The following is a 17004-nucleotide window of genomic DNA, read 5'->3' on the forward strand; positions in this document are numbered from 1 at the left end:
AAATGGACGAGGAAACTTTCTTAACCAAATTTACTTAGGCTCCAAAGCAGAAATCAAAACCCTCCTGTACTTAAGAACTTCCCACTGGTTCTAGCACAAGGCAGCTCAGCAAATCACATCTTCCCATTCACCACCTAAAGACATCAGTTCTGCATCAACAAAGAACTGCACCCAGGGGAAAGGCCCACACTAGAGAAGTGTGTGGAGAACTGTCTCCCATGGAATGCACCCCACCCCTGAACATGGGAAGAGAGTGAGGCATGAGAGAACAGCTTGGTGAGCAACTGGCATCCTGCCACAATCAACCCAACACAGATGTACAAAAGTAATATTGATTTCCAGTGATCTTATTAGGCAGAAGTGACTATCAGCCACTAAGAGTATGATCCAAGGCAGACGGATTTTTGGTAGACTATACTCTTTATTCTACCAATCAAGCTGCAGCTTGATGCAAACTAGAACAGAATTTATAAATATTGTATTTTTTTAAATTCAAGAAAGTTAAAATCTTCCATAGTTAAAATAATGCTGCAATTTAGGCAAGATAAGTAAAATCTCTACACCAGACTGAAAGGCAGAGCAAATGAAGAGCCTGCATATCAGAGAATGAACGCAGAACAAATCACTTCTCTATGAATTCCCTACTTTTTCCAAAGTTCTGTAGTGAAACCTATTCCTTAGCACAAAGCACAGTTGGGTGCTCATCACCATCACTTGCTGGCAAACACCTGCCACAAAGCCAAACCTCCCCACAGTGTCACCTTCAGACACCCACCCAGATCACCCTTCCATCCTGCAGGAGAACCACTGCTACTTCAAGTTCCATGCTGGAGAAAAATGAGCAATGCATTTTTTTTAACTTTTGTTGTTTAGGGGTTTTATTAAATTTTTTTTTTTTAATTTTTAAGTGAATCAAACTCTACCAAGTCACCAAATTTCATTTGATAATTTTCAGTTCATTGCCTTTCCAAAGTCAACAAAGACAATGAAATAGTAAAGCAATTATATATATATTCAAGCTTTACAAAATTCCACATAACTTAATTATTATTTAGTAAAGAGTAAAGATATCTGTCATCACAACATTTTGAACCTTGCCAAATGACATAAAAATATATCAAATTCAAAAATACTGGTTGCAATTTTTTAAATTGCATTTTAAAATCTTAGATCACACACTTAAAGATATTGTTATTCAGTCATTTAGTTAAATTAAATTGGACAGCCCAGAAATTCAAATTCATAACCAGGGTTTATTCCTTTGGCATTATTAACTTTTTTTTCTATTTGCCTCAGAAATTCAACTTTTTTTCACAAAAATGTGTCACATTTCACATTTCCAAAAAACTAACATCCTTTCATTACAGAGGAGCAGAGGAAGCTTGAAAGACAACATATCTTTCTTTAATGTACACACACAAACCTGAACACAAATATATTGAAGCAATTTCCCTGACACCAACAGTTCTACTAAAACAATGCCTCTGAACTATTGTGTATGCAAGGAGTGTTGGAGGAGCAAAGGGAAGCCAAAAGCAAAGAAATATCTTAAATGCCTTTTTTTTTCCAACAGGGAAGGCAAATGTTTTGGCAAACGTTGCACTCAAGCTTAAGTTATAAGAATGCATAAGAAAAAAAAACACGTAACTTTCTATCTCTATTAGAAATCTTCAAATTCAGATATTGAAAAAAAAATAATGAAAAATAACTTGAAAATATTTTCCCAGGAAGCAGTATTATCAAACGTGATTTTTTAAAACTGCTCTATTATGTTTACTATTTATTTGGTGATATAATTTTAAACAAGCAAGATTATTCATATAAAAAATGTGACATAAAGAGTTTTCTTCACAACTGTTTCTGAAAGCAATGAATCATCAATATAAAACCTGGATACACTGCTTCTAAGCTGTGAATAGCATCAATAACACAACAATTCTATGTCTACATTCAAAATACTCCTTAATTTTTATTTAGCCATGAAATGAAATATTTTTTAAAATTACTTACATTCTGCATATTTCTGAAGCTGAGAGAACTCTCCAGGGCTAAGGTTAACCCACTTCTCCTGGCTCGTCATACTGGTAGTGAGGGTCCTCCTTGTATATCAGAAGAATATTCCTTTTGACCCAGGTGTTATAAACTCCATAAAGATTGTTAACTTCAGTTCACAGTGTCTGGAAAGTGCCGAGATGGCATCAGTCTATGTGAAGTTTGTGATGCTATGAACTGTTCCAAATGCGTTGGTTCAGTGGCAAGTTACAGCACTGTTAAAAGAATAAATATGACATACCAGAATAAATACCAAATATACCAGAATAAAATACAAAATAAAAAATACCAGATTTCCTCTGGGAATACCTGTAACGAGTAAATATTTTCTCATATACAGTTTTGCTCAAAATATTTACAGACCATATTTGTCTGTAAATAGTTTTATATGTATTTCTGAAAGGTTTTTTTAATTCCAAATGCTTATGTGCAGCATTCACTAAAACTTATCGGCTGTTTATGATCAAATGTATCTAGAAATACTTTAGGGAGGTGCTCCAAATTTAGTAAAACCCACTAAAATAGCAGATACTATCTTATCAGTAAACTTAGTTCCTTATGATTTTAAAATTTAATTTCTGTAACTGGATTTGTACCCAGTTATGTTGTATAACAACATAATTGTCAGAAATGCTATGAAGCTTCTAACTCTCCATGCCAAAAATGAAATATATTCTGAAGTTTGCCGAGAAGCTCACATAAGGGCTATACAAATATTAAGTATTCTAACTAAATAGTAGGGGTTTGATTTCTAGAACATCACAACATTGCTGCTCACTAATGAAAATCAAATATAACTGTTGGTACCATCACAAATCAGTTCAGAAAAAGAAAATTCAAACTGCGTGTGCCTTCTCATCCCAATTTTATGCAGTTTCTACCTCTGTAGGCCAGACCCTCTGAAAGCAATCCATCACCAACACCACTCCTTGAACAACACGTAGGCTACTTCTCATCTAATTTTAGCCACCCAAGAGCCAGGTATTTCATTTGAGATAGTCATCTCAGGTGCTCCCTTTAATCATCACAAAGAGACAGGTGGCCCAGGCAGCAATTAATCCTTCCAGTTTCAACATAAGCTTAAAATGTGATGAATTGCCTCCTGTGGTATTTATCTTTCATTGATTGCAGAGGTTGCCTAGAAGACCAGTTTAGACTAGAAAGCTAATTTTAGACTGTAAGTGGAATCTCTTTCTATGTCTAGCAATGTATAATTTATAAGGGTTAAATTACAAAAAGAGCAAACAAAAAATTCAGACCAAAAGACACTAACACAGCAATGGAATGAGCAGTAAGGAGGAAGAGTTGGTAGCTAAGAAGGAATAGAAAAATGAGTCATAAGGACAAAGAATTGAAAAACCAAAAAAATTACTAGGAACAGAAGCATATTAAAAAAGCCCCACACTAACCTAATCAGACAACACCTTTTTTTCTGGTTTTTTGGGTTTTTTTTTTTCCCCTGATTTACATACACAAGTATCATCGCTGGTCAAAGAAATTCATGCAGACACTAAGGAAGACACCTTAGGCCCAGAGTTTTCATTGCTCTCAGATCCTTTATTGTGAATGATTTGAATGCATTGTCTATACTATGAGCCACTAAGTCTGTCTAAGTACAGTAACAGCTGTCTTGCCTTTTAAAAATTTGTACTAGAAGAGATTCCTCTGCTCTTCATCTCCTCTATTACAAAAAAATATGATGAGTTGGAAGATCTAGAATCTGATTGAATATATAATGTAATTGTATAATATAATTGAAAAAATAATAAAAACTAACAGGAGCATGGAGATTGGGATGAAAAATGCAACATTAATGTGTGTAATATTGGCCAAGTACAAGGCATATCAGCCCTCAAACCTCTGTGAATCGATGTCAGTGCCTGAAAATGGCCAGCAACTACAAAAGCTAAATGTGCTATTTAGTAAGAAAAGTTATCATTCTGTCTTGTGAACTTCAATACTTCTATTCATCTCAAGAAAAAATAACTATGGTCAACCAGGTCATTTTAATCAAATTAGAGATGTTTCATCTCTGGCAGTTGATTAGATTGCATTGAAGACGGTTTTATATCTTCAAGTAGGTATATATTTTTTATAATCTTGGCAACTGATCAGATTTTACTGACTTCTTAAATTGTATTTGCATAACTGATTTAACATAACCGAAATTTTCTACCACAATTTCATCCAGTTTTACTATTTGCATCATCCTTAACTACATTAGCGTAATTACCTCCAAAAGCTAACACTGCTGAATACTGTAAAGTTAGAGATTGTCTTCATTATTTAGTATGCATATTTTTGATAAACAGCTTACCGTTACAATTACTACAGCTAGCAAAGTAATGATATATCATTATTATGATAATTGCTCTTCACTCTGCTCTGATCCATCTATTCATATGCAATACCTTTAGTTGACCACTGTCTGCAAAGTTTGTTGCACACACAGTTCATCAGCAGCAAAAACAGATCTAAATGACCAACTCTGACATCCTTTCCCCTTTACCAGACACCCAGGTTCTACAGCCTAGAAGCAGAGCTGTAACAAAACATACATCGCTTGAATGAGACGGCAGCAATGGAAAAAATGTAGCATGGCCATGGCAGCTTTCTTTCTGGGGAAAAGACGACCTAGTTTGCATCTAAACAGAATTTAAGGTCACATTTTTATTCTGGACAACTCTCAATTGCACAGTAAAACCTGTAGGGGATACAGTGGATCTAATTTGCCAAGTGTAATCTGGGAACAAGAAAGGAAAGGCAGGCAGTCCTCTGAGGATGGCTCACTGGTCTTCGGACTGCAGCCAGGTCCTGACTCCACCTCAGTGTATGTGATGCAGAAATACATAGACACATAATGGGGAAGATTTCACCAAAAGGAACCTTCTAGGTACTTCTTTTTTTCAGTTCCCTGTTAGGTTCTGCTGCAACAGAGTCCTAAACAAGGAAAGATCCCTGCATCACTTCCTTTTTCACAGTTAAACCTTTTACAGTGGTATTTCCCCATTTTATGTAGAAAATATTGTGGTTATAAGAAAATAAACACAGTATACAGATGCTGATGACAAAAGTCATCAATGCTATCTGTGTTATTTGTTAAGGTATATACTGGAAGATCACCTACATATGCAAATATTCCAATTTCTGTAGAAGAAAATACTAGCTAATTTCTATTATCTTTTTCTGAAGCGTTTAATATAAATTCTTTTCTTCACACTTTATTTTAGTGCTCATCAAGTACTCCAGGAAGGCTATGGAGTTAGAAACCTATAGAAAAGTATATGAAGAGGAAAGTAATATCAGTGGTAATACTATCATATAGGAAAAACAGACTCTTGAACTACAACAATAATAAAATGTGCTTGCTGGTAGACAAAATAAAAATCAGCAGCTCTGAACAGAACACACACAGTGAACTGATCTGTTCATCTAGCAATAAATTACTCTGAAGAATACAATACAGCATACAGTTAAAAATACACACAATGTCAGGTAAGGAACTTTCCAGCAATCCTGTAAGAGTTTGACCTATTCTGGGCAACTCAAATCTGTGCATACATTTTGTTAATATACACTTAGGCAAGATTCACAGCCCTCTCAGCCAGACAAAAAGCAGGCCTTACAAATAAGAGAAACTAAGAACATGACATTAATAAACCATTCATTTAATCACAAAAAGAATTAAAAAAAAATCTTCCTGGTCTAGCCATTGACTATAATAAGTCTTAGAATTCCACTCTCCTCTTTCTAACATGTTGTCCTTTCTGGATTTGAAAGTTTATTAAGTGTTCTGTCAGGATTCCTACCAGGCCACATACCCAAACTAGGAAGCAAAGCTTTGTTAAAAACTATACAAATCAAATTACTTAGCATTCAGCCAACATTGCTACCAAACTTAGATTTCCAGGAATTCTCCATGCCACCAAAATCCTCAGCTGCTCTACAGAAGCCTTTCTGAGAAAAGAAAAATGAATACACGATAGAGGAAAAAAAAAACAAAACATAGAGGCAAATTCCCTATATGCCAACCTCACAACTCAATCGCATTCCACCTCATACAGCCCTCCCCACAAGGAAAGATGAGTTTTCAGAGTATTCAGGGCGATATAAATTACACCAGTCCCACAAAACTGATCAACAACACTCATTTCAGCTTCAAACTTCGCCCATGGAGACATATCCAGTTTCTCAACCAATCCAACACAACTTCCTGATGAAAGGCAGAGGAGCTTCTTTTGAGGTCCAACCTCGCTGCTGTGTCTGAAAGCACAACACTCATCTTAATGCATGCCTTAAGGGACTTACTTCTGTTTACCATAACAGGAAAATCTAGCCTAGAAACTGGCTCAGCCATCATTTGCTTTCCACCAGTCCTTCCATAATGTCTATCTCACATCAATTTCAACAACTTCCAGTTATTCCATGGACGGGGCACAAGGTCAAGCTATAGCAAGTTTCCTTCCACAGAAACTGCAGTTTTCTGCAATAGGACTGATTAATGATTTTCGCCTGAATAGGAATAAATAACACAGAATATTTTATACCTTAATTGCTATGGAGGCTTCAGCAACTATGCCTATCAAGAACATTTCTGTACAGAATGTTCTTGGTATTTCCCTCAGTAGAGTCCTACACTTCCACCATGGTTAGGTAGATCCTGTGATTTTCAGTGTGGGTGACATCACGGATTTTCCAAAGGAGAATTTTTACATGTCAGATAACAGATGCTTACGTGTCCGCCTGAAACTTCTCTCTGTTGATCAAAAAAACCCAAACATGCTAACAAACATGAATTTCTTGCCTGGAAATGCAGGCATTATGTACAGGTATACAAGACGTGTAGGTATTCCTGCAATTAATTTTACACTTTGTAGAGAACAATGTCTCTAAAGTCAGAAAGACTCCAAATTTGCATGGGTTAAAGTATAGTATGAAGATTTTGATGGTTGAGAAATCCAACTAAAATATCTGCTAATCATCATTCTGGTTTCTTTACTTTCAAATACAGAAATAATGTAATTACTTATAATTGCTACCGGATTAATGGCATGAATGAAAAAAAATGAAGCCCCATAACAAAAAACAACAGCTTTTTCCAATATAAATTGCCTATTTACGTAATAATATCCCTTATTTTGGACTGTATTTAGCATTGAGTCTTTCTAGTCATACACTTTTTTCTTCAGTTTAGCAAAGGATGTTTACTGATGTAAATTAATACAATTCTGAAATATAAACTATAAACATTGACACTATAATCAGTGACAGTTTCTGTATCAAGCTGAAAATCTCTCCTTTTAAAAAAGTGACCAGCACAATTCAAAAGCACACTTGTTTTACTGACTACTTTATTCCCAGGAGTACTAGTCTGGGACATGTAAAAACATCCATTTAAATTTTAATACAAAAGATATGGACTGTATTCCTCAGAGAAGCAATTACTCAAATTCACTTTCTTGAATTATTTATATGGAATATATCAGTAAACACTAAGAGGACATGCAACACAAACCCTACTGTGGCATGCTAAGCAGAATACTTGAATCTTTGTGAAAACATTTCACCAATGCTACATTTGTGACAGAGAAAAATATTAGCAACAAAAACTGGGAACTGATAAAAACCAATCACAATGCAAGATGGCAACATCACTGAGTACACTCAGGATTGCTTTGAGAGCCGTTTAATAGCTGAAGCAAAGTTGCTAAGAATAATAATGTGAGGGGGAAAAAAAAAATTCCAAAAGGACAATGTGGAACAAAACCCAAGAGAAAGAAGGGATGCCCAATACAGTTGCTCACCTGAGAAGCAATCAGCCTCTTCTGAGCAGCAATCAGCCAATTCCCCCCAGTTTATGCCCTCAAGATGACATTCCATGATACGGAATATCCCTTTGGCCAGCTTCCCTGGCCGTGCTCCCTCCCTGCCCCTTGTGCAGCTCCTCACTGGCAGAGCATGGGAAACTGGAAAGTCCTTGACTTAGGGTAAGCACTACTTAGCAACAACTAAACACACTGTTATCAGCATAATTCTCATACTCAATCTAAAATACAGCTCTGTACCAGCTACTAAGTTTATAACTAACCCTATCCAGGACACCCTCCATGTACCCTTACTTCATCATATGTATTCATTAAAAGCAACTTCTGATTAAACTTAAAACTTTACAACTGTTGGGCTTGCTATTTCCAGGTTGTTACATTAACTACCTACCAAGTCATAAGAACTATACTCAAATTTCTCAGTGTTTTCTTCACTTAAAAGAAATATTGAAATAAATGAAAACTGAGGGGAATCTGGGACAAGCAAATACCACAAAGTATTTTTGCCAATTCATCAAAAGTATATAAAAGTATTTTTCTTTCTTTAAATAATACAGCTGAACAAACTAAAAGAATCAAAAAAACCACCACTGCAATTTATTTTATGCTTATGAGAGAATTAGTACATAATTCAAAACTCTCCCCCAAGTGAGAGCCATGCAACTGTTCCTGATGTTAGAAACATCACAGTAACAATTTTACAAAAACAGATTTAAGTGAAAATTAGAAAAGTTGAGGAGTTATTCATCCTTCTCACTATTTTACACCAATGACTAAACAAGACAATTTTTTCATAGGGCCACTAAAATTTGAAACCCTTTTTTTATGACTAAATGATCACACTGAATAATATTTTCACTTTATAAGTGACTAATTATAAACATATTAAAACTAGGAGGGGTTAAAGAAGAAAGAGAGAAAAAAAAACTGACCCCAACAAAAGTAGAAAATAAACTGTTCAGATAAAAAAAAAAAAATCTAGACAGCTGGTAGTATTTTTGAAATTGGATTGGATTTTATAGGTATATCTATGTAGTCTATAATAAATTCTCTGGAACACAGCACATCAGGCTGTCCATTAATAAATCACTCTGAGGAGAGGATTAATCAGTCTTTCAAACAATTCTTTCCATACCACCCACCAAAACTCCTCCAAAATCTAGAGCATCATGGATTAAACATATTGAGGACTGCCTCTGCCTCCCAAATTCTGCATCTGCCATCTTCCCCAGGAAAGCCATCTCCAGGAAGTGCCTCCTTTGGTATGAGCTCTACACAGACCTCCCCATAACCAGAACGACAAGTATTTGAGCCTGTATCAACAGAGATTAAGGTCTTTGACTATTATCTGCCATTTGTTCTTCCTCTTTTCTTTAATTTCCCTCTCATGGGGTAACCTCTAAATTCTGCCGAACAATTAACTTTTGTTGGCAGTAAACTACAGGGATTTTTTTTGCTTAATTGTTGGATTTAATTAATCTCTCCATATTTAGGTGCTCTAGGGGTGATTACATTACAGGAAAGCAAAGCTGAAAAGCTGAAATCTAGCAAGATAGGAATAGTTTACAACTGGGGAAGAATTCTGATGATCCATAATTTCCTGGGGCAGAAATTCCTACTTCATGCTCGGAAATAAGTCTTTGAAGAGCTGTTCTTTAGTCTTGAGACAAAAACGTTCCACAGTGCTAGAGGAAAACATTTGTTAACTGCTGTCCTCATTCAAACACTTTGCGTAATTTTAAAATAAGCTGGGAACAGGGCAATGGAATTTCTCATAAAAAACTTGTGAAAATATGAACCTGATTTAATCAACAGGAAATCTGTATAGGGAATAAAGATCAGGTTAGCATGCAGGTTAAAGGATTTTATAGGAGAAGTTCATGCTAGATTGTTTTCTATTATGTGGAATTTTTAATTTTTCCCCCTAGGGAGAGGGCTGTATGGAGAAGTTGATTGAATTATTGCAGTCCTGGGATATGAATAGCTGGCACTGTCACTCTCCACTGGGATAGTATGGAGCCTTCTAGACAACCACAAATGGTTTTGTATTTCTTCATTACCTTTACTATAAAAGAGTTCAGTGATAATGAGATATCAAATGGGTTATCAAAGTAAGGTGGCCCCTCGCCTATAAGAATACATATCTGCATTTTTAGTAAACTATGTGGTGGCAGCAGCATCTCAATGTACAATTCCCTATTCACCCAGAAAATTCCTGACCCATTCAAATTCACCTCTAAGAAGATAAAAACTGCTAGGTTTGTGAAGGACCAATGAACAGAGTCATTTGCATGTTTCTAGAATTACCTCTGATGCCATGTCCATACTGACCTAGAGGTGTGTATGCACAAGCAGAGCATGAGTGAGGCAGGTCTACTGAAATAAAGCCAGAAAAGAAAATCCAAGTTGTCTCAGCATCACAAGCATCAGAGCAGGCCTTGCACCTCTGCCTGACATGTCCAAGGGATGCAGAAGTCCAGGCTGTCACAGGTACACAGTTCTCAATACCAGAAACCGTGACTTAAAGGCAGCTTAGCCCCACATCATTCTGCAGCATAAACACACCTTGAGCCTCTTATCTCTTTTTATATCCATAAGGACTTTCCTGCAGTTCATATACTGCCATTGAGTAAACTGAGACAGAGAACTGGCATTTGCAGAACTACACTCTAAAGATCGGGTCAGAGATGGAAGTGCATTTTCTGACTGAGGGTCCTTCATTTGTTTGTCTGTCTGTCCACCCCTCCCAGACAGCCTTATAAACTTGAAGACTTTAACACATTGCCCCATCTTTCTGATAGGAAAACCCTACATCTTCATGGTTAACTGTGCAGATTTTTTTTCAGAGGGGTATGAGAACACAACAGTGAAATCCATTACCCTCCACCTACTGACTTCAGTATATTACTTACTTCAGAATCCTTTGTAGCTAAGAAGTAACAATATTCCCATGGAATTTTTAACAAAAATTTGGTATTTGATTTCACTTTTAATTGAAAAAGGTACATTATTACAGTTTTATACAATTAAGTTCGTGTTCTTTTTCCATGGTGTTCAGTTTTCAATATGAAAGTTTACTTTTGTTAATTTGAGTTTCTCAGTGTTTTTCCCATCTTAAAGGGAAGAAGAATAAAAAAATCGACCCTGTCTCTTTTTTCCCTTGGGAATCCTTTGAACTAGCTTATATTTTGCTTGCATTTTAAATATATTTTTTCTCTTGAGAGAAGTTCCGCATTTCTGTTATCTTTTTCTAGCATGTCTTTCTCTGGAATTCTACCTAATTATTTTCTCTCTTTAGATGTTGCAATTAATTCTCCTTATGTTTTTACAGTAGTCCTCAACACTGAAATTACTGCTACTGCAAGTATGATTCTCTGTAGATAGGAGAAGAGTGGAACTGGCAGAAAAGAAGCATCTTCTAATATGTGAAGCTTTCAGAAAGAAACCTTTGCTCAAATCGGAGAACAGATGCAGGAAACACCAAGCCAAGTCAAGGTTAAGGTCAATTTTAACTTACACTACATTATCATATGGTTTGATAGAAAAAGGTAGCTGGTATCCTATTGCTGGTCCAAAATGCACACACCCATCCCTTCAGGATTTGGTCTGGGTTTTGCTTGTTTTGTCTATAAACTGCTAAATATACGTTGAGGGAACACTGGTGGGACTTAAACCCTCCTGATGTGTTGAGGGCAACAGCATAGCCTCCCTTCACCAGCCTGTGAACACAAACATCCAATTTTGCCACAATCCACTTCCTTCTGCCTATAGGACTGATAAACTTGAGAACAACCTCCTTAGGTACAGTAATAAACCATGCTCAAATAGACCTGAAAAGAGACACAGGATAAACACATGGGAAGCATCACTTTACTCCAGTGAGCTACTCACTTTAAAAGTGCAGTTGTTGGATAAAAAAAATCTGAACCTGCTTAGTAAGACTTTAGCTTGAAATTTGAAACAATTTTCCCTGACTTTGCTGAATGTTGATGCTTGTGTTTCCTCATCCTCTGCAATTCCCCTAGGGACCCACATGATTTTGCCCAAGGGAGTTTTAATCCTATCTACAAATTGTATTCAAGAGCCAAATGATTACTAAATAATCTTCATATTGGAACACTTCTACAGTGCAGATTGGCCTCTTTTTTTGCTATTACTAAATTTGCCATATACTAAAAATCATCTATATGTTTACTTCTGAATCATAAATATCATCACTTAAACCATTAATCATTTTTGTGCAATTCATTTTTAACATAGTTTTAAAAAGAAAAGCAATGTTTTATACATTTCCTTTCATTTTCTTTCAAAAAAATAAACAAGTACATCTACTGAGAAATGAAACATTTAATCTATTTTGAATATATTTTTCTACATCGAAATGGCTTATATATTAGAACATGATAACTAATGAAAAGCCAGAAGTCAAAGAGGGTAAGAAAGTGAGGAAAGTAGAATACACAAACACAAAAAGAAACTCAATTATTTATTGTTGTTTCTGTGCTTAAATTGTTGAAGACTTTCTTTACAATGGCAAAGAAAAAATTGTAATAAAATCGATGGCAACTGGAAGTATCAGGTAAGAGCACTACTGTTCCTGGTAATACTAACTAGAGATGTCCTACCTCCATGAATTTATATTCTTAACTTGAATAGAAGCAGCACTAATTGTAAACAATTGTACAACAGTACCTATTGCACTATTTCACATCCAGAGAAGTCTTTCTGCCTTCAACCTGCAATTCTTGCTACTGGTTTTGTTGGTTTCTCAGCTGAAACACTGGGATGAACACAACACACTTGATGAATTCCACGTCAGATGTTCAAGTCCTATTTAGTTGTTTCCTTTGCTTCAAAATTTATGATTGTAAAACTTAACTTTCAGAACATACCCATATAACTACCTTCAGCCAACTGAAGGTCTACGGACTGAAACAAAGGCGTCTCAAACAGAAAAGTGTAAAATCTGTTTTACACTGACAACTAGAAGAGTTTAAAAATTGGTCCTGTAGAACTTCAACATGATCCTGAATAAGGCAGAATTATCCACAATATTTATGCTCAGCTTCCTATTACTAAAGCAAAACTATGAAAAAAACCTCCTAAGTTATGAACAGGCACAAGCTTGTTAAGTCACATTTCATCTTTCATTGGTTTTCAACCTTTTTACCCTGTATTTGCTTTATATAGCTCAGTTTGTATTTAGGAACTACCGTAATAGTTCTTCCATCTACTTGTACAAAGTCATCACCGAAGGTCTAGATGCTTTATAAGAAGGATGTATATGAAATATTTGTATTATAGAGTCTGAATTCCATTGAAATCTAGCAAGATAGGAATATAAAAACTACTTTTTTAAGTACTTTAAAAAAATCTGCTTTTAAAAAGCAGATTTTTTAGGGGTTAAGATTTATTCTTTTTTTTTACCTTTCTGATTTGATCCATGAAAGCTTTCAAACAAAGAGATTTTCCAAAGTCCCTCATGTTGTCTACTCTTACCAAAAGGCAGAGGACGTACTTACATAACACTCTTCCCAGGAGCCACCCATGTAAAACTCACTTTAATCAACTGGAGAATGTGAGAATTTTAAGAACAGTTACGTTCACAGAAACCATACAGTCACAGAATGGACTGGAAAGGGCCTTAAAGATCATTGCCAAGGGCAGGGACACCACTTACTACATCATATTTCACAGAGCCCCATTCAACCTGCCTTTGAACACTTCCAGGGATGGGGTATCTCCAACTTTTCTGGGCAGCCCCTAGACCCTCACCAGTTCCAGTGCCTCACCACCCTCACAGTAAAGAATATCTGTTTAACTTTACTAAGTGATTTGTTATTTATGAGTCATTCTTTTCACATGCCCTGAATTAAAATATGCCAAATTGAATCTTTCTACATATGAAATAGGCCTAAAAGAGTTTGCTCTACATCACAGCTATGTAATCTGTAAATCACTCAGTTTACTAATATAATCTCATTTTGGTATCGTTCATGTCAGTTAAAAAAATGAGAGAAAAATATTCTATTTAAATTTGTTATTTAAAACCATTCTGTAAGAAATTCTTTTTCCAAAGGTTGTTATTATAAATGATGAAGTTATACTTCCTCATGAAACACAAGTTTTATCTTCTGAGTACCTTCACCAAAGATCATCTAAAGCCTCATAAACCCTCCATCCTCAAAACATAAGAATAACTTAAAATAAACTTGCTTTTATGTTCCAACAGATATTCACAGAACTGATTTAGCTGTACCTCAGTAACTTTCATAATTAAGAGGTTTTGCTCTCTTTTTGAAGGCAGACCCTCTATTTTCCCATTTGAGGCAAGCCATGTGTTTTCTTGGGTGTTCTACCCAAGAAAAAATTACTATTAGACACAAGAAGAAAAAGGAAACAAAAATACCACTGAGAAAGGTGATCCACTCTCAGGTGATGTGCATCCATACAAATCTGTGATTCAGAATTTGAGGTACTACCATTTACACTTAGCTGCTCAGACTGCATAGACAAAAATCCCAGAGTTAAAAAGAACTGGGCAAGTGAAATTATGCAGCCTAGGGAATCTACTGCTTTTCTAACCCAAACTCCAATGTCAGCACTCTGACATCCACTGCCTAAATGCATTTCATTTTTCTGCTCGTTTCTGGCTAGACCAATGGCACAGATGAAAAAGGTCAAGTAGTAACAACAGCATAATAAGTAGGGATGTACTTGTATTATAAAAGCAGAGATTGAGATAAGATTTACTCACTGGAGGGGAGGAATGACATCCAGGGGGACTTATGAGGTGGGTCCATCCAAACCTCATGGAGTTCAGCAAGACCAAGTGCAAGGTCCCAAGCCTAGGTCAGGGCAGTTCCAAGCACAAAAACATGCTGGGTGGAGAATGGATTGAGAGCAGCCATGGGGAGAAAGGCTTGGGGTTTGCAAGGACAAGCAGCACAACATGACCCAACAATGTGCATCTGCAGCCCAGAAAGGCAACTGTATCTCAGGCTGCATCCAAAGCAGCATGGCCAAGAGGGCAAGGGAGGGGATTCTGCCCTTCTGCTCTGCCCTGCTGAGACCACACCTGCAGTGCCACATCCTGTTCTGGAGCCCCAAACACGGATATGGACCTACTGGAGTGAATCCAGAGAAGGGACACAAAGATGATCAGAGGGCTGGAGTCCCTCCCCTATGAAGGCAGAGAAAGCTGGGGTTGTTGGGTGAAGAAGGCTCCGGGGAAACCATGCAGCAGCATTGTGGCAACTAAAGGGGCCCTACAAGAAAGATGACTTTTTGTAAGTGCAGGTACCGACAAGACAAGGGGAACTTCAAAAAAGAGGGTGGGTTTAGGTTAGATATTAAAAAGAAATTTCTTACAATGTGAGTGGTGAAGCATTGGAACATGTTGCCCAGAGAGGCGATGGATGCCTCATTCCCAGAAACATTCAAGGTCAGTTTGGATGGGGCTTTGAGCAACCTGGTCTGGTGGAAGGTGTCCTCACTACATGGCCTATAAAGTCCTTTCCAACCCAAAGCATTGTATGATTCTGTGACTGTATCACAGAGAGGACAGTGTGGTACAGACCAGCTTTCTTTTAAGTACAGGGACTAGAAGATAAAAAAATGAGAACTATTCCAATTTATGAGAAAGGAAGTGAAGAACTGAAATTCCTAAAAATTAATACAGACCTAGTGGTGAATTTTAACAAGTGACTAGATCTCAGCTGGCATTACTTATTGCATTTCAAAGTCATTAGACACACTGAAGCATTTGTTCTTAAATAATTGGCTTGCTATCACACAGGAAGCATGTGTGGAAAAGTCAGGAACTGAACTGAGATTTGTAACTGAATATATTCAAATACATAAACCATGCTAGTTTATGCAGGTCAATAAAACAGTTGTACTTCTTAACAGCTTTACTTTTGTCTATCATATAAAATTGGAATTGGTAAATTTAAGTCTAAATGCCTAAAAAATGTATTTAGTAACTTAAAATAGAGCTGTAGATTATAAAAATTATCATGGATATTTCACTAACCAAGCCTCAGAATTTTAATTAAAATTATCTGTCTCTCATGTACAGCTAGCTTCAGTTAATACACCATTAATTAACACATTAAGTAGTTCAAAGGAAGTAGATACTTTGGATGAAACTTTGTCATTTACAGATTTAACTACATATACACAACAATAACACCATTCCAGACATCTGGGGCTTCTTTTAGATTACTTGAGGTTTATGCTGTGGTTTACTTCAGGGTCCAGGTTTTGCAGACACCCATGCAGGGGACCTGGTTAAAAAATGGTTCCCATCTAGTTCCAGCAGCTCCATCCCTTTTCCTCAGCACAAGCCAAGCTCTATCTAATGGTGCTGGGGGAGGTGCCCAGGGCTGAGCCTACACCCCAAGGACCAGAAACACTCAATGTATCCACTTGTCCCAGCAAAAGCACCCTAAAAAAAGAAAGGGAGCTGGAGATTCTGAACAATGTGCCAAAACAAAATACAGATCACTTTGCTTTGAATCTCAGCTGCTGTGTTGTCTTTTCCTAAGCAGGAAGAATAGGTATGCACCTGAAGAAGAGTAAACAGAAATTATGAGAAAGCTGCTGCTTGGAATACATAACTGCAAAATGCCAAATCCTCTGCTTTTGGAAGCAAAGGAGTACTCAGTGCATTTAGCCTTTTTCAGATTTTGGCCTACTTAGATACACAAAACAAAAGATTATTCAAGAGACAATTATAGATTCCTCATGTTTGCTAGCGGTTTCCAGTTCTCAAGGTTCCCAGGCACAAATTGCATCACTAGATTTAGCTTACATTTCTTAAATTGGCACAACTAAAATAAGAAAGTTATTTCTTTTGGCATCTTAGAAGAAGTAAAAACATTGATTTAGTACATCTAAATAATTCACTGTGAAATACACTGTTGTAAATATATGTACACCATATGTTTGTTTCCTATTTTCATTTTTTATTCAAGATAAGTTTATTGAACATAACGGTTATCCTGTCATTGTATTTTAGAAGTCTACCTATGATACAGGTGAAATTACAAACAAAAATATTTCTGTATAGATACATCAGAATATTCTGATGAAAATAAGTAACATTTCATGTCCTTTTGCATAT

At 36.3% G+C, this 17004-nt stretch overlaps 1 protein-coding gene across 1 annotated transcript in view; it reads right to left on the reverse strand.

Annotated features, from left to right (window-relative positions):
* DGKB (diacylglycerol kinase beta) overlaps positions 1–17004 on the reverse strand; it is a 328399-nt gene that overhangs the window by 295395 nt on the left and 16000 nt on the right. Inside the window, 1 exon segment of the mRNA XM_066318191.1 lies at positions 2011–2267. Coding sequence (XP_066174288.1) covers positions 2011–2080 — 70 coding nt within the window. The 5' untranslated portion in view covers positions 2081–2267.

Source organism: Sylvia atricapilla, chromosome 1 (genome assembly GCF_009819655.1).
Source record: "Sylvia atricapilla isolate bSylAtr1 chromosome 1, bSylAtr1.pri, whole genome shotgun sequence".
NCBI classification, from domain to species: Eukaryota; Metazoa; Chordata; class Aves; order Passeriformes; family Sylviidae; genus Sylvia; species Sylvia atricapilla.